The following is a 25563-nucleotide window of genomic DNA, read 5'->3' as shown; positions in this document are numbered from 1 at the left end:
GGGCAGTAACAGTTTCCTAATCTTTATTTTTCAGGTATTGTGATAAAAAAAAAAATTGTCTGTGTGCAAGTAAAATGAGTGTTTTGCTGTGCTGTGAAGTAAATCTAAGCAGGCTTATACTTTTTTATGGAGTTGTCAATCTAACAAGCAAAAGACTCTTTTCATGGGGTTTCTCTCCAAAGCTCCATTAGTTCACAGATGGATCCGCCTCAGAATAAATGGCTGCACACTGGATGGCTGGATTTTGTTACTCCTTGTAGTCCAGTGACTGTGCTGTTCTGGCTTTATATCTCAGTTCCTGTGGCAAGGAACCCCTGAGGAGGAAATTCGGGTTCTGGTTTGGGTCTGCATCTTCAGCGCTGCAGACAGGCACCGCCACACCTGAGCAGCTCGGGGCCCTGTCCCTCTGCAGGTGCAGCTCCCTGGCGTGCTCCGCTGTGCGACGCAATTTGGGAGAGGAAAGCTTTCTCACGGATTCCTGAATTGAAGGAATAAAGATTTAAAGGAGAGACCGGCCACAGCTCCGCATGAACATGTTTAGGGGGTGGGTTTTGTTAACTTCAATATATCATTTTCTGCTGTCTGGACAATGAACTTCAATTACAGGGGACCCTGAATATGAAATATTGTGGATGTGCTTGAGGTGGTTTAAACACGCGGTCTTACAAAACCTTTATAGAGACACGGTTCACCTTTGCCTGGCTCTGCCGATGCCCCTTCCCCTCCTGCCACCTCCTGAACAAAACGCAGAATTTTCCTGTACCACCATTGCTGCCAGGGTTAGATTTGACACCGGTTTTGCTGCCAGGCGCTGTGGCGAAGCCCCGCTTCAGGGAACACTCACAGACTTCGCCCGCGATGGGAGCCCAAAAGCTCAAGACTAAAAGCTGAAGAAAGAGCAGCCAGCCGTGGTTGTGGCAGCCTTGTGACTGACACGGTGTGCACAGGGCAGGTCGCGGGGAGCACACAGTCCGCCAGGCCGAAGGAGGAGGCAGGGAAGGGCCGGGCAGTGCCCGCGCCGCCGGCCGCCCCGACAGCGCTGCCGCCGCTCCTCGCAGCGAGCGCTCGGCGCTGTGGGCACGGACTGCAGCACCCATCGTGCCCCGCGCCCACAAAGCACGGCCCGCCCCGCCGGCCGCCGCGCCCTTGGCATGCTGGGAGATAGAGTCCTCTCTCCGCGACAGCCGGCCGGCAGGATGGCAGCCAATAGGAGGGCTCGGGAGTGCGCGCCGCCGGCCCCTCCAGCCAATGGCGCGGGGCCGCTGCCTGCCGGTCCGGGCGGCTTCCGCGGGGAGCGTCGGGCGCGTCAGGGGGCGCGGCCGCTGCCGGCGGCGCCGGGCGGGACGGGACGGTCCGGTCGGCTATGGAGCGGGGCGCCGAGCCGGGCCCGGAGCTGGGCGCGGTGCTGGAGGCCGTGGAGGGGCGCGTCGGCGGCGACGCCGAGGCGGTGGAGCGCGTCCTGGCGTGGTACAACGAGGAGGTAACGGGTCCCATCCCCCTCCCCTCTGCGCCGCTCCCCCGGCGGGGTCGCCGCCCCGCCCCGCCTGCCGTGACAGCGCCGTCCTGGTCCTCCCCGGTCTAGGCTCTGCAGCGGGACCGCAGCGCTCCCCGCTCCGCCGCCATGCCCCCTGCCCCCAGAGCCCCGCCCGGCGCAGCCTCCCGCCCGCAGGCCGCGCGGGGCACCGCGGCAGCGCCGGCTGGAGGGGAGCCGGGCAGCGGCTGGAGGGGAGCCGGGCAGCGGCTGGAGGAAGGCAGACCCTTCCCGGGCAGCACAAAGCCCTCTGCCAGGCTCGGGCCCCGGCACGCTGCGTCCTGCGCGCCCCGGGGGTGGTGTGGGTTATCGGTGGTGGGCTGGAAAAGGAGCTGTTCGTAGCGTTCATTTGCGTCACAAGTCTTTAATTACGTGCACCGCTAGGCTGGGCCCGGCGAGAAGAGCGCTGAAGTGTCTCGGTACCTGCCCACCTGCCCGAGGTGCTGCCCTTTGTGGGCAGCCCTTTGTCACCAGGGGTGGAGAGGGCTTTCCATCGCCTGGACAGCGACCGTGTCTGTGTGTGAAATGGGCTGATAGAGCCCGCTTCATTTTCCCGTGTTTCTGGCCAAGCAAAGCGGAGGTGCTGCCCTTTGTGGGCAGCCCTTTGTCACCAGGGGTGGAGAGGGCTTTCCATCGCCTGGACAGCGACCGTGTCAGTGTGTGTGAAAAGGGCTGATAGAGCCCGCTTCATTTTCCCATGTTTCTGGCCAAGCAAAGCGAAAGGGGAAAAGAGCTCAGAGCAGGTTGAGCTTTTAATGCTGGCCGGTATGAACAAGTAGTAAGGGTCTGCTGCTTTTGCAGTCTCATGTGGGTATGTTCAGTCAAGAAGTGGTTTCCTGCTGATGTAGGGAGGTGAAAATCAAAGTGAAAATACATGTTGGGAGAATCTTTTATTTCCCCCTCCCCCTTTCTGATAGGGGCATTTTGACACTTAGATTGTAGTAGAGCAGCACAGCCCATTCTGAAACATTACGTCTCAACCCATCAGGTGTCTGCCCTTTGTATAGGTGCTTGTGTGACTGATAAACAAGTCTCTAAAGCTGCTACTGACTCAGAGATTGGCTTTGGCTGCAATTTAAATGCAGTCATGTTCACTAGTTATTGACTGAAATTTAGGAATCTGTTACAGGAACAAACATCCAAATCTTTAGTTAAAGTTTCGTTAAATTGCTTTGTGATTAGGGGAGAAGCTAAATGAACGTGTGTAGGTATTCAGCCTCTAAGGGGTGTCTTGAAATGTGTTAAGTGTAATGTGTTTTACACCTAACAATGGCAATAACTGATTTCTTCACTCAAACTTGGGCCTGTAGAAGAACCCTGAGTAACAGTCTTCACACAGGCTGCCTTTGTGCAGGTGAAATTCAAAGGCAGAGACTGATGCAGCTGCAGGGCACTCTGTCTGAAGGACTGGTAGATCAGGAGTTCATGGACACATCTGTTTTAACTTGCTGACCTCTGAGCTACAGAGGAAGAATTCTGACTGAAGGAACCTTTTGTCTCTGGCCGTACTCTTCAAAATAAAACAGTGTTAAATGTGTTCTGTCAAAAAGTGTGCACAAGCATAATTTCTTAATTCTGCTATACTGGATTTTATGCCTTCTCAGCAGCTTTCCCAGATGAATTATTTAAGCTTGAGTTGAATCCTCAAGGACAGAGTGAGAGCTCGTGCACCTTGTGTTCTGACATTTCAAGTATTTGCATGAAGTCTTGGAGTTAAGTGTGTAGCTAAATACTTCTTTTGGAGTGGGTGAGAAACTTTAATGCTGTCTCAGTATGACATTGCTCTTACTTCATTTCTTGTTCAAACTTTTTAATCATATTTCCTCCATCTCTTTTTTTTGTACACTTTGTTACTGACACTTTGTCTATGGGCCAGCAAAAACTGGACAGAGTACTCCAGGTTCCAGAGCTTTAGGTTTCCTTAGTTTTTTTCCCAAATAACAAATTAAATATGCTTTAATTGAAAAGAAAGGATGGATCAAGTGTAGTTCCAAGGTGCAGGTTTCTATAGAATAACCATAATGAGAAAAATTAATAGATCTGTAGGTGCTTCTCTGTGCTGTCCTATTTGCAGTGATTTTTCCAAATATCTGTTCCTCTACTGCTTAGGGTTGTTCTCACTACACTGCTTTTGTAAACTTGCAGAAATGTTCAAGTGCAGACATAAAGGTGGCTTTCTCTTGGTTAATTGCTCGTCATTTGATGCTCACCTGTTTCTGACTGACATGTTGCTGAACTCCTGTGGTCCTGTTGGGAGCCCTGAAAGAGAGAGGAAGGGAATGATTCTTCTAACATCCTCAAGGCTCTAACTGATGTTGGTAACCTTTGGTGGTTGGGTAGATGTCCAAGGCCTTTCTGTGTACTTGTGAGCTTGGGTCATGACAGGTAAGAGGGCCCATGAATGTGCTATGGAAAGTCACTTTTGTTTCCCAGTCACTTGGATGATGTAGCAAGTTGCATGTTAGAAGTAGAAATTGATTTTTTTTTTTGAAGCTGTTTATCGTGCTTGATCATTTAGATTGGAAGTTTTAAAATGTTAAGAGAACTGTCTAGTATTAGTGCTGTTTTCTTTGTCTGATGAGTAATAATTCACTGATAGCATTCTTCAGGGTGCTAACATGGAACTAGGCCTGCCTGCTATTTGAAGTGTTTAATAAAAAATAAGGACTTGTAGTTAGACCATGTCTATCTTTTGTTTAACTGTATCAGAGAAGCAAATACTTTGGTAAGGTGTTTTGGAAGCTGCCAGAATACAGAAACTTGTATTTTTTGCAGCAAGGCTTATTTGATTTGTACTACTTGTTTTCTGGGCAAGATGATACCATGGTGGTTCTGGTTTGGAACAGTCAGATCAGTCAAAAGCTTGTCAGCAAGATCTGCTTGGGGAAGAATCTGGGTAATGAGGTATGTGTAAAACACAAGGCAATCTCTCATTTTTCACCCTGTCAAGTGCCATGTGTGAGGTGGTTGACTCACATCCCACAGATCAAAGCTTGTTCTGCACCAGTTGCAATTGTGAAACTCTTCGTTGGAGTCACTGACTGAAGCTCTTGCTGTTGGGGAGGATGGGAAGAGGAGGGCATGGTTGTAGCCTCATTATATGAGGCTGGGTTTAACCAGACTCCAGGAGTTTTGAATCGTTTTGCAGATATTACATCCTCAGCAGCTGCTGTGCATGTAACAAACACAAACTCTTGTCTTTGCTTACAGAATCGGGCCACTTTCAGGTTTGACCCTGCAGATGAAGACAAAAGAAAGGTGAGTAAAATAGGCTGTTGAGCTGCATACCTCAGTGCAGAAGTTAAAAGAGTAAAGGCAGTCTCTCAACTTAGCTGCCATTGAAATGGTGCAAGCCGTGGGTATAAAGTTATATTTTAATTGTTGCTTCTTCAGTCCAAGAGACGTGACAACTACACATTCCCTTTTTTTTCTGAAGGAGAAATTCCCCTAGCAAAGCCCCCAGTGTTAAATGAAAGTAGTTACAGAAAAGCCTATAAATGATTTTGCTGGGCACGGATTTGAGATGAGGTGGAGGAATAAGTGTAAAGATACTCTTCTGTATCTACTGAGGTAAAATTTTGCCACAGATTTTTCAGTTTTCTCTCTTCTCAGCAGGTAACAATATGACAGACGTATTTCCTGTCTATGTGAGATGCTTAAAGAACACTAGGAATTAAGATGAAGGGATAAGTACAGAAGAAAGCTATTAAGCTGTAAGGAAGACAGGGTTGCAGAAGCCTGTTATTCCAAAGGTGGCTGTAATTGGTGAGATGTGGTACGTGCATGTCAGGTGTCAAAGCTGGGAAATGTGAATTGAGTTGTCCAGGTATGGTAGGGCTTAGCACATCCCTTGGGATCCATTCACAGCCTCGCATTTAAAGCTTGGACATGGAATTTTGTACTTTTTCCTGTTGTTATTTTTAGGGTGTAATATGTAATAACAAGCCCCTTCCTTTCTGTTGTGTAATTAGCTTTGGGGCTGATTTGCATATTTATTCAGAAAATGTTAATTAGTGAATAAGGCTGTGTCTTTCTGCTATGTCTGGAACAAACTCATAGCTTGAAATCGGAATCGCAGGGTTCCTACAAGGATAGCTTGTCTGAAATTGGGCACACATTGTTTCATTCCATGATCTTATGCTAAATTTAAATATTTTAAGATGTTTTTTTTTTCTGGTAGAAATGGATGGGATGATAAGTCTGTCAGTCTTTTGCATTTGCAAACCCATCAGTTGTTTGTACTGTAATCTTCATTTGCAATTCCTTGTTACACAGAGGACTCAAAGACCTCTTAGCTTTGCTTTATCTATGGCTTTACTGTAAGCTGACACTCAGTGATGTGGTGATGGAACTGTGTGTGTCCCTTCTGATCTGTGGAAGAACTCAGCTGGTATCTGGATGTGGTGCTTACCTCTGTTCCCTCACCATCCCTCTCATCCCTTTTTACACTGTGCTTGAGCGAATGTCTGGTCTGAAAAATTGATTGCCAGCTGCAGAACACAGGAAAGGATAAGAAAGCAGAGGCCAAATTGGCAAAAGCTAAATAAAGATAATGAGCTTGGAGGGGTGAATATAAGGTACACAGTATGAGCATTTTTTTTAAGCAACCCATACACACCAGTGACATGCTGAAAAAGAAAAGATAGAAAGGCCAAAACTATGGCTTGACTGGTTAATTGGACTGAGTAAATTGCTCTGCAGTGATATATGACTATCAAAACACGATGGTTTTAGGCTGTAACTGAAGTAGATCAGCAGTGAGTTTGTGATGCTGAATTCCAGTAGGAAAGTAGGTTGTGTCCTCTAGAAGACAGGAAGAGAGGTAAGGCTATCAAGTTTGTCTATCTGAACATGGCCACAGGACTGTAATACATCACAGGGTGATAAAAGCACAAGATTATAATGTGAGCTGTCCTTGTATTTGTCCTGGTTGTTTGTTTAATGATGTATGTGTCTGCCTTGGCCTATCTGTGGTGAACGTTCTGGTTATAAATCAGATGGTAATCTATGTTGTACTGTAAGAGCCACTCAGATACCAGGCACATCAAGTCAGTGCCAATCCTTTTTAACTTGTTATATACTAATAAAAACTATGAATTTGTGGAAGCCTGTTTTCAGTTTTTGTGTTTAAATAGAGTAGGAATTGCCAACCAGAAGTAAATGTGTTCTGGAATAGCAGCTGAAATAAAGTCAGTGGTGTTGTTTTTGAGGAGCTTAATGAGCTCTTAGAAATCTAAAATATTTGTCTCAAGCAGTCAAGAAGTTTTTGACGGTGTTTTGCTGGAAAAAGTTGAGTCTTCAGAACTGCAACACTTCACAGCACCATGGCATGGTTGAGACAAACAGTTGGTTCTATAGGTCTGTTTTGGAATCCACTCCACAAAAGAGATATTTATTAACTTGACCAGGCAGTCACCTTGGAGCAAGTTGTCAGGTGTAGTGTCTCCCTCTCTGTGGCACAGCAAGTGCTTCAGCTCAAGCTCATGTGCTAATACAAAAAGGAAAGGGTTTTTTGGACCACTTGATCCTTATTTAATAGCTTTGCTCTCCATTATTTATACTTTGTTGGGGCCAAGTACTGCTTGTGAAATAGCAACATATTTGTGCTGTTTACAGACTTCAGATGGTAAGAAAATGACAGTGCTGTTTGTGCCCTGGAAATGTCTCTCAGCACTGATGCCTGGCTGGTCATAGCATTCCACAGCTGGAAGCTGCCACGGCACCATTTGCTGTGATATAACAGATAGTAAATCTGTCCAAGATGGCAAATAGGGCTTTTTAACTTGGGTGAAGGCACTGAGTTTGCAAGAGGAAGGGGAAAAAAGGGAAGCAGTAGCCAAATACAAGAATATGACTTACAAGCCATATTTTTACCTGACATGACTGAATTATTTCCTCTTCAGCTCCATACCTTTCTGTCTGTTCCACCTCTTGTAGTACTTGCAGCATCTGGTTTCTGCTGTGTTAGGTCCAGCTTACAATGGTGGGTCTTTTAATAGAAATCTTCAGAATTTGAGACCAGTGTTCTTGATTTATTGTCTGGGTTCAATTTGAACACGATGGATCTAAAATTCAGTGGGAACAAAATCACCCAAAACAGTCTTTTCCCCTTGCATTGCTGAGTGTTTTCAAGGTGTTGAAATAGCTGGTGGTAAATCATATCAAATGTATTGTGGGACTTTCTCTACCAGTTAAATTCATGATGTGGGGAGATTCTCTGAGTCTGTGGACAGAACCATATTTTAACTCTGGAAGGAGTGAAGTATGTTGATGGAGCAAGATGCTGTCACACTCTAAATCTTAGAAGAACCTCATTCTTAAGTTAGTGCTGTTGATGCTGTGATGCTTCAGGGAGATCTGAAGGTTCCTGCAGCCACCAAGGCACAGTTTTTCTCCTCCCAGTAAATCTGGGGTAAGCTTTTCAAGTCTATTAATGAGTGTCCTGTAACAATATTAAGCTCAGGTTCTCCTGTGGGCACACTGTGTGGTATCTTAGTCACTGTTGTTACTGTTCTGACTTTACCAAAACCCCTAAAGGGAGTACCAGTCTGCAAGAGGAAAAAAGTACTAAGTATCCTGCATTAATACTGAGCATTTGTTCCAATTCCCTCTGATCCTGCCAGTTCCCATCCAGCATTTTTCAGCTTTTACTGAAACCTCTTAAGGTTCATGAAACCCATCTCTCCTTTTAATATCCTTCTTTCACCATGGAATTAGAGAGGATAAAAGGGTTCTCCCTCTCCCTGTCCAGTGAGGTGAGCAGGGGCTGCTGTGAGTGCAGGTACACGGGATTTAACCTTTCTGTGACTCTGAAGCAAGTGTTTAATCCACCAGTTCTGACAACAGGGATTGCTCAGTGTGCTCCTCACCTCACCTGCAGAACTGTCCTGCTCTCACATGTTCAGACGTTCAGCTTGGAGCTGTGCCATGTCAGAGCTGGCAGGCTCCTGCCAAACAGCCAACCTCTGGCTGCCAGTGCAGGCTCAACAATAAAGTGCTCAAAAGAAAGCAGGCTGAATCCTCAAGGAATGCAAATATACACCTTCCCACCCACATCTGTCCACAAAGACTAGGCAGAAATTTGGCACGGTCTTCTCAGGGGAGGTTACCTAATTGTCCTGTTATTCAGCACAGTTGATGATACATGTTGTAGAAATGTTGTCTTGACTTCCAGAGAAATGAAAGTTCTAGCTAACATATCAAATATTCTTGGGCTTACTTTCTCACTGCCATGGATGCTGAGCTCTGAAACCTAATAGATATTTAAACACAGAAACTGAAGAGTTGTGCTCCCCTTTCCATCCTCTCCCCTCACCCCAGCCTAATCATCCTGTAAACAAAGATAGTGGAAGATGATGAAGTATTTGGCCCAAAGCCACACAGCAGGTCTGTGGCTGAGCAAGGGAGAAAACACAGGTCTTGTGTTTCTCAGGAGAGGTCTTTTTCTACTGGGCCATGTTGCTTCTTAGCATCGAGGCTTTACGCTGTCAGGATCAAGGACCAAAATAGGTTAATGGTTTATTTGTCAAAACAAGATGACAAATGGGTTTTTCTGGCCTTCCTGTTTTAACATAAGATTTAACACTACAGCCTAGACAAAAGGAATAGTGTGCATTGTTCTGTGTTAATCTTACTATTATCACAAAAGCTGAGAAATGTTGAATTTTGGAGAAATTAATGGATTTTACAATAAAAGTTAAAACTAGAAACTGCCTTGAGTCTGTGAAAAAGTATATGAAAAATATTGCTTGCTGTAGCACAGTTGATGAAAATCAAAATGTTATCTGGATGTTGAAAGGATAGAACACCAAACAAAGAAATGTTAAAATCTTGCAGTGACCTAAAGGGTAGCAAACAAAGGCCCTGAAACTGGAACAATCATCATATGTGTTGTGAAAGGGGGAGGTACCTTCCTGTCTGAATTTTCACTTGCTTTCATTTCCAACCACATAAATTAAATCTGTGCCCCTTAGTTTATGCCATGCTAATGGCCTACAGGGTGGTAGAAAGAGCACCATCTAAAGAAAATGAAAAGCATAATAATATTGTTGTAGTCACATCTCTTCCTGTTTCTCTTCTCTCTGTGCATCGTTTCCCTTGTACCATCAAGGCCAAAACAGAAAATGTGCTGTATGGCATTTGGTTTTAATTGTCTCCAAGGCAATTTCCTAATAGGGTGAATCTTTCCATGGATAGCACAGCAATTATAATCAGATACTCTAGCTTTTCCTGAGCTGCTGATGGCTCTTGGGATCAGCCAGCAGTGGTTCCCTGTTGCAGATACCCTGATTGCTGCTCCCTCTGAAATCGCTCTTGATGGCTCACTGGGTCTTAACTCCAGAGAACTTTGTCAGCAGTTTAGTTGTAATCAGGTTGCTAAATCTCTAAAATAAAAAAAGTTCTATTTAATATCTACCTTTAGTGCAACTATTTAGAGTTAAGACTCTTCTAAGAGTTAAGACTCTTCTGGTGCTACATTTCACTATGATTTGAAGCCAAGAGATGATTTTATATTTTTTAATTAAATTGCATGTCATTTACTGTATGGAGGGAAGGCTAGACTTCTGCCTCTCATATCAAGTCAGCAGGAGGTTGTTGCCCTTTGGCATCCCTCCTGCAGTGCTTTTGACATTTTCTAGTAACACTTTCATAACAGCAGGTGAGTAGAAGTTATGGGGGAAAAAAATTAAGTCAGAATTTGAGCAGCTTGATCTCTTTGTAATCAAATAAGTGTTCAGAATTTGGATAAATTGTTGCAGACCACCTTGTAGCAGCTGTTACCAACAAGGAAGACAATAACTGCTAAGTCTAGTTGAAAAGCTTAAACACAGAATTAACTAGTATCTTTCTATAGTTCTGTGAACTGTCTGTTCAGTTGTGTTACTCCTCAAAACCAAACAGACTCCACACTTCAGCTTGCAAAGCAGAGTTAATTGTGTGGAAAACTCTCAGCAACAGAAAGTGAACTCTTGTAAGAAGTTGAGCTGTGACTAGGTAATTTGACTGTGGATCCGGACTGGTCATTTTTTGTTTTGGGCATTTTTAAAAACCCTTGTAAGTTGCCACTTTCAGAAGCATTTAGTGCAGGTCTGGCATACCACGCTTCTATTAGGGAGTTGTGCAGTTCTGTGTGAGCAGCATTAGGTTAATGGTGAAGAACTCTGTACTTAAGTGTCTTTTTCCAGCCACAGTAAGTACCTATATGCCTGTACAGGTGGTCACATGTGGGTTTTTTAGTGCTGTGGTGTGTCTAATATTCTGATAAAAGATTTGTCATCTTGTATATGTGATAAGAAGTGCGGCTCATTCCTTGTTTTCAAACTAAAACTGGATTAGTCTAGTCAGGGCTGTGGAAATGCAGTAAAAATCTTGGTTGTCTGGGTGGTGCTTTTGGGTGGGCTTAACCCCAGGACAAGCATCCTAAAAATCATATTGCAAGTTCCTACTGTTTGACTTTGTGTATCTTAAGTTAAAAGAAAATCAGTTTAAGTCATGGGTTGTTTACTCTGGAGTGTCTGTTCTAGATGTGCTTTAGATTTAATGTTTGTTCTTGATTTTGTTATTTTTTTTTATTTTTACTTTAATTGTAAATCATCACAGCAATAATATTGGCTTACATGTCCCAAGTGGAACCTTTCTTTTGAAATTTGTGTCAGGGTCATGGGCTTCTGTGCTCCTCACCTTTTCATTGTGGTGGTGATAGTGAAATGGAATTCCAGAGACCATTCACCAAGAACCATTTTATGCTTTACTAGTATTCCTATGCTTTTTGTAATTATTTTCATGACAGAGACTGCTTGAGATCACAATATGAATTTTGGGTCCTAAGTAGACTTCTGCACTAGGGCTCTTCCACTCAGTGGCTGCTCTGGCTTCTTCAGTAATCTATTCATGTTGATAGTCAAGACACCAAGCTGGGAGGAGAGGAGCATGGAGAAACTGTGTCCTAGGAAGTACAGTGCAGTTTCTGTTGTGTTGGGAATTTCTTTGTGACTATACTTCTGATGCTAGTACCATGAATAGCAGTGTTGTCTTGAGCATAAGGCAGAAAAACCCAATGGAGTCCTCTCACATCAAGCAATCTCTTCTGGCCTCTCTTTTCTTCCCTTTGATTGATTGATTGTCCATTTCTGTCTTATAAAGGGTAATATATATAAAAGGTAAATAAAAGGTAATGGTTCTGTAATTCAGATGTTACAGTTCTGACCTGCAGATTATTGGAGTGTTGTATTTTCCCATGCTGCATTTATGTGATTATTTACCCCTGCAGTCCTGTTGGTATAAGGAATCTGTGAACTGTTTTGATGTCAAGAACAATCTGTGTTGATAAAGCAGCAGCTTTGCTGGTTTGGTAAAACTGCTACAGATTACCTTCAAGGAAAAATGCATTATATGTCTGAGGTGTTATTTCTGAGAGCTGTACTTAAAATGGGAAAAGTATGTCGATTAGGTTGAAGAAGCCACATAAATTACAGGTGTTACCAAACATGGAGTACTAATCCTTGTATGTTATGTAGAAGTTATTTTGGTTTCTTTTTCTCCCAGCCTCCTGACTGAAACAACCTTAACTTAAAATTCTGTAGGTGCTGTAGGTGTGACTGTTGTACTTGGACATAATTTTGCTTTCACTTCTCTCTAGCTTTGTTATTCTTCTGGAGTTTTTAGTCCTGCTACTGTAACTGGCAGTGGTGGGTAACAGCTGCCATTTTGGCTTAATGCTTCTGCAAACGTTGATGTATTTGGATTGTGATCATGAGAGAAGCTGCTTTTGGTGCTCTCTGGAGGCCTTTGGTAACAGTACGTATTTTGAAGCGCTAATGTGCAATACCTAGTTTCTCAAGTCAGATAAAACCTCAAAAGTTATGTGGAAGCTTGGCAAAGTAGTTTATTATTGCCACCAATATTTTGACACTAAAACTGTTCCCTTTTTCTTTGTTTTGTTTGCCTAGAAACTGTGTGAGGGCATTCTAAACATCCTTGAAAAGGACACAAAAACTTCATGTCAAGTTGCCTGCCTGGAGGCCCTCCGGATTCTCTCCAGGGACAAGAAGGTTTTAGTGCCTGTAACCACAAAGAGGAACATGCAGATCCTCATGAAGCTAGCAAAGCTGGACACTGTGGAAGATCCACTGGAGAGAGTATCTGAATTTCCTGTGATAGTAGAAGCCTTAAAATGCCTCTGTAACATAATTTTTAATAGTTCAGTTGCACAGAAGCTCAGTTTGGAACTGAATCTTGCAGCAATGCTCTGCAATCTTCTGCAGAAATGTAAGGACCGGCAGCTTGTTGATGACATTAAATGCTTTGATTTGCGTCTCCTCTTCCTCTTGTCACTTCTGCACACAGATATTAGAGCACAGTTGCGCCAGGAGCTACAAGGGGTGCAGGTTTTGACTCAGGCTTTGGAGAGTTCCCTGAGTGTAAGATGGACAGAAGAATATAAGGCAGCAGAAGATCGTGACAGGCCTCCTCTCTCTTTGCAAGAGACAGATTGTGCCATTGAGGCACTAAAGGCTCTCTTTAATGTAACACTTGACAGTTGGAATGTCCACAGCAAGGTAAGGCTTAGCTGAAGTGCTTTTTTCAATTGGTTTTGTTTAGCCTGCAAGAACCAGTGGGTAGATACACAGGAGGCATTTGCTGTTCCTCTTGTGACTTGGGCAGAAAATCTTATCCATACATTTTCTGTGTATTGGGAGAACTGCTTGGCTTGCCTAATGCAACTTTAAACTGTATGTTTTGGAATACAAAAATGCAAAAAATACTATTCCATAAAATTCTTAGATTTCAAATAGAAAATAAATGTTCTTCACTAATAATTAGCTGGCTAGGAAAAACTTCTTTATCTAAGTGTACCAGATGGTTGCATCTCTGGAGGTTGTGGACTATGGCAATAGAGCAGTAGATAGAGCTGAGAGAACTCCCTAGTTTTTCTCTGTTGCAGGATAAGTGCATCAACTCTCATTTTTAACAAATAACTCCGATGAAAGAGTGCCACTGTTGTTAATATCTTTGTCCCATCTCCCAACCCCAGCTTTGGACTTCAACTTTTCTGAATAATCTGAGTCTCTACTAAAGCAGGAGAATTATATAGGGAACCTTTCTTTATAGTCCACATCATAGTCTCTAGAACAGTGTTAGTTACTTTCCACTGGACATAGTAAATATGCAGTATATAAAGCTGATCAAAATTCTGCAGTAATTAAAACTTGCAAATAATTGTTCTTTTTAATGCATTTGACTAAACAGCAAATCAGATATTAATTATGGAAGGCAAAACTTGAGCAAAGTTGGAACTTTATTCTTTGCTTTAATGTCTCAAGGATATGCAGAATAAGAAATCCTGAAATTTAAGGTGAAGTGTTGGAGGGGTCAGAAAAGCTAATATTTGGGTTTCAAGGAAATATACAGAAAGTGAGGTTTCTTTCTTCTGTTTATATTTCTGACTTAGACCCTTATTAAAAGTGTCTTTAACTTTGTCAAAGTTCTTTGTATAGACAAGTGATTGTTCTGGATGTAAAAAAGCATGTAACATAGTTATATGGAAAGCTGGAAAAAGAAACTGTATTACATGTTCACCTCTTGAGAGATAAGCTCTTGATATCTGGAAGTTGATTTACTTTTACAAAATACTGAATCTGGAGAGATGAAAAGCCCACCTTGCTGTCTTTTCCTTCTTAATATCCTGAGCATGCATGTAGCCTTTTTTGTTTTTTGTTTTTTAATGAGAGTTTAAGAAATCCCAGGGCGGGAGAAGCTTATTTGCATTTTGAGATGAAGCTTAGATAATAACTCCTTACTAGAAATTCCTAAAAGCAGAGAATTTTTAAATTTAAGAACTTTTTAGTGGATGTTATCTGTTAGCCAGATATGTTAGGTGACATTCTGCTTAGTGAATATTCCAATGGCAATTTTAATGCGTGTTAATCAAGTGGGCTGAAGACACAGAGTTTGAAGAAATTCCAAACAGCAGAACACATGGAAAATAAAAGGAGAGCAGAGAGGTTGGGCATGTGGGTAGAAAGCTAAACAAGATCTATCCTAATGTGGAGAGAGCCATTTGAAACACCAGTATTTGATGACTGGAGATGGTTTCAAAGTAGCAAAGCCAGACAAGAGCTGCAGATGGTACACTTGGCAGATTTTGGTGCTGATGCTACAAAAGATGCATTGGGTGCTTTGTGCCAGGTCAAACACTCCAGAACATATGCCAAGAAGAGCTGTTGAAAAAGAGTGAGGACAATGATTCAGAGTTAAATGGTTGCAGTTACTGGTGTACTATTGTGGGCTGCTGCCTGGTGGGAGATTGGAAGGGGGGATTGCTTGGAGAGAAGAAAAGGTAGGGCAAATAAGGTTGCTGTTATTAATGGAATGGAGGAGAGAAGTATCAAGGGATTTAGAAAAAAGAGACAGACTGGGTGGCAGGAATGAAACTTGGCAGCAAAAGGCATAAATGAGGAGAAGACAAATTAAATGAAGAACAGGCATAATCTAAATGGATGAAGAGGTGGCCTGGTGTAAATACAGGAAGTAAGAGGGTGGTGTTAGGAGTAGTGGTATGGAATTGAGCAAACATTTGTAACTGGTTTTTCTACTAATGAAGGCTGATTTAACTGAAAAACCTCCCCAGTGGGTTTTACAAGGCCTAGTTCAAAGTCAGCTTATGAGAGTTATGCAGCATTAAGCATTCAGTGAAACTAAGGTACAGTCCTTTTATTGATAGGGATGGATGCTATGATCTAATAGGTATTTTCCATCTTTAACTTTTATTATTCTAGTGACCTGAAAGCCTTACTTACAATCTTCAAAATGAAAAAATATCTTCATAATTTATATTTATATAGAATGAATCTCATCAATTTCGTTACATGGCTGCCATCCTTCGACATTGCTTATTAACCACGGGCCCTACTGAAGAAAAAACTGAAGAGTTGCACAGGTTGGTAGAATTGCAGAACCAATCTATGTTAAAAAGTTTTTGTTTGGTTGGTTTTTCTATATAGAAATTACTTTGCCTAAAATCTAAAGTAAAAGTCTGAGAAACAATGAAAACTTTATTCATTTTGAGTTAATGTTGTTAATCTTTTTTTGATGAAAGCTGTTTTCCTCAAACATTGTTTAAGCATATCCAGTTTTCCAGAGAGAAGGTGGCTGGTAAGATTGTTATTTTCTATCACTGATAATGAAGCTCACCTTTTTTAAATTTTGGTTTTGTGTTCATGTGTGTGTATCTGAGGATGAAAATAAATACAGAAGTTGTAAATGTAGTTCAAATTGAAGTGGAATGCAACTTCTGCTGTTTGGCATAGTAAAACTAATGGAAACACTACATTTTGAGATTTCTATATGTAAATTTTGTAGTTCTGAGGAATTGGGATGGAAGTAACAACCTGATATTTTATCCTAATAGTTCTAGTCTGCTTTATTGGAAGTACCAATAATTTTCCTTGGTAATAATATTTTTTTTCAAAGATGAGTGAATCACACAGTTTTAAGTGTGTGGTTTGTTTTGTTTTGTTTTTTTCTCAGTCCTGCACCCAACTGTTCTATATTGGCAGCCAGTCATTCAATCAAAATTCAGATTATTTGTGGTGAGGTGGTGGGTCCTTATTTAGTGTTACTGTTCTTTCTCTATGGCACCCTTATTTTTACCCAGTAGGTCAGCTGTTCACTGGGCCTGACAGTACAGTAGGTTCCCTTAGCACTGAAATGTTGCCATTTTCTTCTTCAGAGACATCTGCATATCTGACTGTAGGATCTCTAGGTCTTCTGAGCCAGTCTCTAGGAAGAGGGATACAGCTTTTCATACCCAGCAGTCTTGAAAGTGTTAAATGACCTTGATGAAAATCTTGGAAAGCTCTTAGAGATCAACAGTCTTAGGAGGTTAACACAAAAATCCTACTTCAGAGTCCTTCTCAGTTGGTGCAGACTAGTTTGGAATAATTTAGGATACTGCTGCAGTAGTTGCCATGCCTGAAGTTAGTGCTGTATCCTAAAGGGCAGTTGGTGTTTTTTCTTTGCTGCTGCTCATGGTGGGTGCTTTGTGACTCAGCCTTCTTTAAGGGAGGGACTGGCAGGAATAAAATCCCTACTGCTGGGAGAATTTAAAAGTTTTGGATAAAGTCAACAATTAGAGAGAGTTACAAGAACTATTATACAGCAAATGCTCTTCCCAAGATCTGTTCCTTTGTCCAGAAATCTGACTAATCTGATCACCCTGTTAAATATATCACCCTGTAAAATTTAATTGTCTTGTGCTATTGCAAAAGGATACAAGTTTTGCAGGTCCTTTTGGTTTTAGCTTTTGCACACACTTGCAGCTGAGATCCAGAAAGGGGTTTATATAAAGAAGTAGGCAGCTGTGAAGATGATGTAGTGTTGGTGTGATTTCTGTCCTTGCTTTTTTTGGTGTCAAAGGAGATTTTTTTGTAGTAATGCTGCCCACTTGGGCCTTATGGACACCAAGTCAAAGCAAAGGTTCTCCATAATTCTGAGAGGTGGAAGCAGGAAAGAAATGAGGACACACATCACTGCCTTGTATCAAGGCAGCTGTTCCCCTTCTCCAGCAGAGACTCAGTGTAGCACTGCATTAGTCTTTCCACTGTGCTGAGAAAACAACTTTGTCCCTCAGTTAGCAAACTGTAGCTGGTTAAGTTAGCTGAAGAGCAATGAGAATGCAAGTATAGCATCATTGCTTGTGGTATTTGATCTTGATTTATGTGCTGCAAGAGCACCATGCAGGATTTGACTGCTGCAATTCAAATATTTCAGCCTTTTTGTTGAACCTGAGTTGTGTCTTTGAATGCTTTCAAGGATGCAATAAAAGCTGAATAATTGGATACACTTTTCCACCAAGACTGTTCATCACAAGGCAGCTCTGGAATAGAGAAGCTATACTCAGAAGTAATGCCCCTGCAAATCCTCAAAGGGATTGGGGCCTGCATCAAAGGGCCCCACTTCAGTCCCCTGATCTATTTGGACAAGCAAAACTCAATTCCTGACAGGAGCTGCACTAACAAATGAGTAAACTGTTGTTAGCAGTATGTAGCTAAAAGAGAGAGGCCTGTGTCATCGTTTGGGCCATTCAGCTTGCTGGACTCTGACTGTGAAATCTTTATTGCTAGAGATGAAGTGGGAGTCAGAGAGCAGAGCACAACTTCCAGCTCTGCTTTCTTCCTGGAACCTACCACTAAGGCAATTGTGAAAACTGTGTTAAAAATAAAATGAAATACAAACACTGTGAATGCAGAATAAACGGTATGAAGCATCAGGGAGATATATTTATATTTCTTAAGATTACAGATCACTTGCACTTCCCTAAGTTTGTAAATCTGCAGGACCTAAGATGCTTCAGTGAAAGGTTTGGGCAGCCTGTTACAGCACATCGTTTGAATGCCTGTGCTATGAATGTGTAAGTTGAGGATTTATTTTAGGTGAACAGTGAGTGTTGGATGCATGCCCTGAGCCACGATGTACTGATTGTCAGTGTGACTATTTCTAATAAAAAAGCAGAAGTTAGCCATAAAATATCTTAACTACTTTAGTACCCACATTGTCGTTGTGATTCTCTTGCGGCATTGCTTAATGTTTGAATATGAACAACTTAAAGTACCACATGTGAGAGTGAGTGCCATTTTTGCCCACTAACAAGGTTTTAATCAAGGCATTCACTGGCTCTAAATAGGCCTTTGCTTCTGAATTTGCATATCAGGAGGGGGCTGGGAGCATGAGTGGGTAGATGTCATGTCCCAGTGATTAATGATCTGTAGGAAGCCAAAAAGGGGAGAGTAATATACGCAGTATTTCTACCCCCTGGAGTAGGAATGCAAACACTATTGTGCGTATCTGTGCATAGTCACTGACTTCCTGGTAGCTGGAGAATTTCATACACTCCTCTGCCACAAATAAAACTGTCAGTGGAGTGACAAAGATCAGAAAGCCGGGCTTCATTTATTGAAAAGAATAGCTCAGGCACAGTGATCCAGAAAATTAATTTTGTAGGTGTTTGGGAACTTGGTTGTTTAATAAGAAACTGGTAAAAAGAGAACTTTTGATGAAAGGCCTCAAGCCATCAAATATTTGTTGAATTTCTTCTGTTTTGTTTCTGACTATTCCTGAATTATTGAAGAGGAATAACTTCCGTGATATAAAGGACATATCTTGAGCAGGATTTAGAAACAAAACAAAGAGAACAGGCGTTCCCAAAAGTAATAGTGGTCTGAATTTCAATTACTAAAAGAGCAAAAAGGAGATGGCACAGTGTGGAACAGCCACCCAGTCTGATCAAACCAGAACCAGCACATTTGTTAGAAATCCTGTTATGGTCTGATAGCCATGGTTGGCTTTCTCTTTTGCTAATTCTTTGTTAGAATTGTATTAATAACTTAGAAACAGAGGGTAGCTTCTAAGTAGAAATTATTAAAAGTCTTAAATGAAGTTGTTTGAAAAGTTTTCTCCATTCTTGGAACACTTCACCGGTCCTTGAAACATGAGTGCTCGTTGGTTCATTGATAGCTTTGAGGTCTGCCCGGGTGAACCTGAATAGTTTTTGTGCTATTTCTAAATACATCCATTATAAGTTTAGTTGGATGTCAGCAAGTAAATAATGACGGAATTCTAATTTTTGCAGCATCTGCCTAATTTCTCCCAGTGTTCAGGAACAGTACAAGCCCAAGCCTGTACAGTGAGAACAGGGTAGATAGCAAACTCAAGGCATGTGTACCCTGCAAGAGACCCTTGCAAAGTAAGTCCCACCTTACTCATTGAAGAGGAGGGAGGGACCCTGTGGCCTAATTGAAATAATTTAATGGCTCTTTTGAAACGCTCCTCTTTGTGTCCTAGAATGAGAACACAGCCAGTTACTGAAGGGTAGTGCTTGGTAAATAAACTGAGTCTTTTTTTAATGTGTTAAAAGCCTTCTGTATTTCATATATATACTGCAAGCTAAATAAAAACAAGAAATATTTCAGGGGACCTAAGAAAAGGCCATTTTACCCCCCTCTTACAGCAGGAGGAAATATTGTCCATATTGTATTTTGCCACACTAATGTTGGTCATGTGGATGTATGGTAAAATGTTTCAAGTTTCAAGGAGGAAAAAACTCTAACTACTTCAAATCGATGTGAGAGTTCCCCCTGCTGTCCTGCAAGATCAGCTGCTGTAGCTTGCTGCTGGAAGCTGTGCCTTATCCATGGGATGAGATACTGTGGGGACTGGAAGTAATCCCGCACTGCTGCTTTTGGAACTTCTTGTCTTTCTTTTTCCTTGTTTGTTCCAAGAGTCAGCGCTCAGGCGATAATGCAGGCCACCTTCTTTAAAACCCAGAGAGGAGAAAATAAAGCATTGTTTCAGTTGTAGGGCCTCTCTTTGATTGCAGTTGTACAAGCAGTTTATGGTGAGTTGTACTCTGTTTTTAATTCTTTCTTCCAAGTGAATAATGGATTTTTGAAATCTGTTTCAGCAATGCAATCAACCTCTTAAGCAATGTTCCTGTTTCTTGCTTGGATGTTCTTATTAACCCGTCGTCCCAAGAGGAAACAGATATAAAATACAATGGTATGAATATGGGAGCTATTCAGATTTTACTGGATTTCATGGAGAAGAGAATAGACAAGGTATGGACTGTAGGGATTTTTCACAAAAGGGGCTTCTTTCACTAAGGCAAAAAGTGCACATATATCAAGTTTTGTATAAATCTTTCAGCCAGTACTTAGCATAAATATGGATGTCCTACTAAACTGTGAAACACCTCCAAATTCCTGTGAATACCTTGAAGCTGTTTGCTGTGTGTCTGAGGGTGAACATGTGGCTCTTGACGTAAAGTTCATATTTTGGCTCTCATATAGAACTATTGAAGCATTCATAGAATCTGAAAAGGAAAGTTTGCTCTTAAAATGTTTTATTTGTATTTGGTTTTATTTTAGGGAAGCAGCTACAGAGAAGGTCTGACTCCAGTTCTCAGTTTATTAACTGAATGCTGCCGAACTCACAGGAATATCAGGAAGTTTATCAAGGCTCAGGTAGGTAAAATTAATCAAAATTTGCATTTGAAGCTAGTGATGAACTTGCAGGTTTGTACATCAATGCAGGACAGTGCTGTAGAAATAATTTTTCAGTCACATAAATCAATGGATATTATGGCCTGAGTTCCATGATACATTTTGTAGAGCTGTTAAATAATAACATCAGGGATATTGTAAAGCTGTGTGAATGTGAGTCACCGTGGATCTTATGAGATGGGTAAAAAGGTCTGTTGCCTTACACTCAGCAAATAAGAAACATTTCAGTGCAGTTAATTAGACTTTGCAAAGCTGTGTGGTGGCAAGTGAGAATACAGGTGATTTGATGGGTTCTGCTTGAGGTTTAGTTTCACCTCAGCAGGAACAAGTTGTTTGGATTAAGACTTGTGTACCAGTGTGTATCAGCTGTCCTGTCAGAGTGAAAGTGTCCCTGGACAGGGGCACACTTCATCACTTTGTCTCTTATAAGAACTCTTTATTACAGTATGGACTGTGGCTTTTAACAGGGAAGAAGATTTCTGTGCCATGACCTGAAGGATCTGTGTAGCTTGGTGGTTGAGTGTGGTGTTTTCTATTTGTTTTGCTGCTTTTCCTGAGGTCAAGTGGAAAGTTAAAAGATGAGCACAAGAAAGAAATTGCTCCTCTAGTTTCCGCTGTCCTTATCCTAAGCTGCAGTGACTTTTGAGTTGCATCCTAGATGCTGCTCCCAGATCAAAGCTGTGCCTGAGTTCATAAATGGAATTTAAAATGAAGATGAGCATATATTTTCTGCCTCTTTCATCTATACCAGAAAAGTGTTTTTGAGGAATTTAAGAAACTTGTTCTTGTTGGTTGTTTGTTTTTGTTCACAGCAGCTAGTTTCTAGGATACTTTGCTGATCTGTTAACTTCAAAAAAAAAAAAAAGTTGCAGAGCCAAGTGTACAGAAGCTAGAAAATGAGGTTGTCTGCATGTTTTTACGACATCTGGGCATCTCAATGTCAGGATATAATTGCATGCTGACTCCTGCCACAGGACCACTGCCTCATATAGTGCAGAGAATGGATGGATGTTGCTAACTGCATGACTGGATGTTTGATATTTTGAATTACTCTCATTGTTAAGTTCTGGCCTTGGGCTTTATTTATTGTGTGCTATTCAAATTGTGATCTGAAGACAGGATGATTGATTTCCTCATGGACTGTCCTATGGCACTCATCACTGTATTAGTATTAGAGTACTCTAAAAACATTAATTCATTCTTACAACACACTGGGAAATGGCAGTCATGGTACTATCCCCATTGGGGGGAGTAAGCAGGGACAAAGTAAAATGTTTTTGCTAATTGTTTGAATGCTTGGTTTGAAAAAGACAGGGTCTGTTTTATCCAAAGCAGTCAATACTGTAGCATTCATGTAAGGATCAGTTCCCAGTGAGTCCAATTTCAGTAGTAATTGTGCTGTAATTTTGCAAAGGACGTGACACTTTACATTAGACTCCTAGAAAACAAAGGACTTGCAATTTCTTATGATAGTGACACGCTTAGTTTCATTCCCTAATAAAATATTGAAGATCCATAATTCTTATTATTAGAGTCTTCAGATAATTAAATATTTCGTATTATAGCCCAGATTTATTTGCAGATCATATTATATATCCTTTGAATGTGAAAATATTTACATAGCTTTTTTACTCTGAAGGCATCCACACAAGGAGGCACAAGTTAGTTTGCATCATTCCTGCATTACCTGCGCTTCTTGAGGGTTGAAGTTAACAATATTAATTACCTCTAATGAGAAAATAGTGTACTTGAGGAAATGTTAAGTAGTGATTTCTCCAAAATATTTCTGAAATTTAGCTTGAGTTTTTAAAAGTGTTTTGTGGTTGAAGTATGTGTTTCCTCTCTATGTAGAGCCCATTTTTGAAACTTAGTAGTAGAATTTGCAGTGTAGTTATTTTTCTGCTTTTTCATTAAGCACCTCATTGTTCTGTATAAACTACAGAGCATTTTAAGAGTGTGAGCTTCCTTAAACTCGTATTTCTGGTACTTTTACAAGATACATGAGGAAAAGAGAAGAAACAGCATGAGATTATGGCTGCTTGCCTGTTGACCAACTCTCCTGGGACACCCATTTGTGCTCATAAACTCCTAATAATTGTATTTTTAAAGTCTACAGTTGAGACAGCAATTTTTTGCCCAAAATGGCAGACCAGAAAACTTAAATATAATAAGAAGCAAGAGTCACTATCAATGCATGTGACCATAGTTGTCTGATTTTTATTACCTTTTTTGTTTTTTTGAGGGACAGAGTATTTCTTTGTTCTGTTGACTACATTTTTCGCAAATAGCCTTTTTTTTTTGAAGGATAGAGTATTTCTTTGTTCTGTTGACTACATTTGATTTTGCAAATGTTGGTTTTGCAAGATATTTCCATGCATTTTATGCTGTTCTTCCCTTTCTTGTGTGCTGCCAGGTACTGCCCCCATTAAGGGACGTCTCAAACCGTCCTGAAGTTGGCACAACAGTGAGGAACAAGCTCGTGCGCCTTATGACACACGTTGACCTTGGAGTAAAGCAGATTGCAGCAGAATTTCTTTTTGTTCTTTGTAAAGAGAGAGGTAAAAATTACTTTTTCTTCTCCCTTTTGTGTCAGGTCTTGCTGTAATTGGTATATTTGCCTGTTGCCGTAACTCCCAATTCTTGTAGCACTCTGGTAGGGTTTGTTTTGTAGCTGAGTGCAGCTGAATAATTTGTGTGCCCTTTTTGCAGTGGACAGCTTGTTGAAATACACAGGCTATGGTAACGCAGCAGGATTGCTAGCAGCCAGGGGCCTGCTAGCAGGAGGAAGAGGAGATCATTGGTACTCGGATGATGAGGATACAGACACAGAAGAATACAAATCTGCAAAGCCAAAGTATAGTATTGTTTTCAATGTCACATATCCTGTTGCATTTTGGATTCTTTTGATGTAATTTTGGGGGGTTTTTTTACCTTTTTCAGAGAGGCCACTTTTGCAATGATATGTGCTTCTACTGACTCCTGTCTTCTGCTGATTTCATGGTCCAGTTATTGAGAAACCAGCCTCTAATAGTGACTACCATGTAGTCATATATGGTTGCAGGGGAGAAAAAAGTTACTATGAGAATAATTTAATATCTGAATAACTACTTAAAATTCAAGTGTGGAAAGACATTTTTAAGTGATAGGAAAAAAAAATAGTAGCAAACTTAGCAAGGATGGGTTTTGTCCTGGATTTTTGAGGAACTCACATGAAGTTTGCCAAGCTGCTAAATATAGTTTGTGGGGTATGGTATCAGGTATGGCTAAAGGTTTTAGCCAGAGCTTTGTTAAAAAGGAGAAAACCAGTAGGTTTAGTTTTGATTTTGACCGAGTTTCAGATTGCCTGGAATTTTTCAGACTACCTAATATTTTCCTAAAAAACCAAGTAGGTCACATATGTAAATATGGGAGGAGCAAAATAACTTGTATAGAAGTCATGCAGCAGGAATCCAGTATATTTGTTTAAAGAATTCAGTGACCATGTAGAAGCTCTGTTGATTTTTATGAGTTGCAATTGATTGGATGCTAGAGGTTTTAGTTTGTCATGTTACATCTAGGATTTGATGCCATTTTAAAGATGTTCTGAAATTGTTGACAGTGGACATCTGAAATGTTAACATTATTCTTCTGTTTTACTCTGTTATCCTTCAATTACACAGACATGATTAGGTGTATGGTGGGTGCTTGTGGTTTATTGAAAGATTCCTATTAAAGTACATGAACAAAGGACAGGATTAAATGTATGAGACTTAGGAGTGACGTTGCTTCTATGCTAAGAAATTAGCTGTAAACCAGGAGGTCTCTCTTTATTTCTGTATTTAGGGATTTTTTTCTTGCTGTTTCCTCTCTGCTCTTCTTTCAAAAGCCTGGCATTCATTTATATGCATATATGTAAAACTATAACATCCATTTAGTTAAAAGCTAACACTTACATGAAACATTCAAGATAACTGTCAGTTGACTTATGCATCTGATTTTCTATATTGCTGTTAAATACCTGTGATTAAAATATTTGAAAGGATAATGTGCCCTGAAAGTTTTCTTTAAAACTACTTATCTGCTTTTGTTACAATATCTGTATCACTGTTCACTTGTATTAGCAGTGAAAATAAAGCTGGCTTTGTAAATGCTCAAAGTAACTTAATCTGGTTTGAGAAAAAAATCATCATCATGGAAGGGCAACACTCAACTAATTTAATGGAAAATTAACTGGAACCTGTCTATATTTTTAAAATTAAGCCTGTACAGAATTAGTTTCAGACATGTATCTGTCATCCAGTTCCTATTTATGTCATTAGTACTAATGACATTATCGTTGTTACCGTCATCATTCCCCTGGTTTCAAACTGTTCTCCTCTGGGTTCCAACAACAAAAGCTACCAGCCTGTGCATTTTTGAGCACTGACAATGTTAGTACAGTGAATCCACACAAAGATTCAGTCACGATTCATGAGAAAATACAGTATAAATATGAATCTTGTCTATTTATAACAAAACCTTTTGTGTGCAGTTCAGACAGTTTTAGTCTTGATGGTTTCTGTGAGTTCTTCCTGTTTCCTGCTGTTAAGAAGATAGTAAATGTACCTATTCCTGCAGAAATGTAAACTGTGTTGTTTTTTCACCTCCAGCATTAACCTTATCACTGGTCACTTAGAGGAACCAATGCCCAATCCCATGGATGAAATGACAGAAGAGCAAAAAGAATATGAAGCTATGAAGCTTGTCAATATGTTTGATAAACTTTCCAGGTATTGTATTATAGCTGCTTTTGAGAGGCAGCTTGTATCCTGGCTCTTTACTAAGGTCTAGTGCTTCAAAATAGTGCTAGAATCTACTTCTTTGTAGGATTAGGACCACTTTAAATGCAGATAAAATGTTTAGCACTTCAAAGAAAAGAATGATATGTTGCAGGACTTCAGAGGAAACCTCTTTTTTGGGCAGAATTGGGAAGATGTGGTGATGAGTGGACCTGCC

General features: G+C 40.9%; 1 protein-coding gene across 1 annotated transcript in view; it reads left to right on the top strand.

The window, feature by feature from the left end:
- The first annotated feature begins 1320 nt into the window (after positions 1–1320).
- The window catches only part of RIC8B (RIC8 guanine nucleotide exchange factor B), a 32107-nt gene continuing 7864 nt past the window's right edge, over positions 1321–25563 (top strand). The window contains exons 1-9 of the mRNA XM_039725464.1: positions 1321–1480; positions 4742–4789; positions 12481–13089; positions 15376–15470; positions 19992–20145; positions 20455–20550; positions 23003–23147; positions 23299–23443; positions 25218–25337. Of these exons, the coding sequence (XP_039581398.1) occupies positions 1364–1480; positions 4742–4789; positions 12481–13089; positions 15376–15470; positions 19992–20145; positions 20455–20550; positions 23003–23147; positions 23299–23443; positions 25218–25337 (1529 nt within the window). The 5' untranslated portion in view covers positions 1321–1363. The remainder of the gene's footprint in view (positions 1481–4741; positions 4790–12480; positions 13090–15375; positions 15471–19991; positions 20146–20454; positions 20551–23002; positions 23148–23298; positions 23444–25217; positions 25338–25563) is intronic.

This window comes from Passer montanus, unplaced genomic scaffold (assembly GCF_014805655.1).
Source record: "Passer montanus isolate IOZ18808 unplaced genomic scaffold, ASM1480565v1 scaffold55, whole genome shotgun sequence".
NCBI classification, from domain to species: Eukaryota; Metazoa; Chordata; class Aves; order Passeriformes; family Passeridae; genus Passer; species Passer montanus.
Note: the sequence above shows the minus strand (reverse complement) of the source record. Positions and strands in the feature narration are given on the sequence as shown.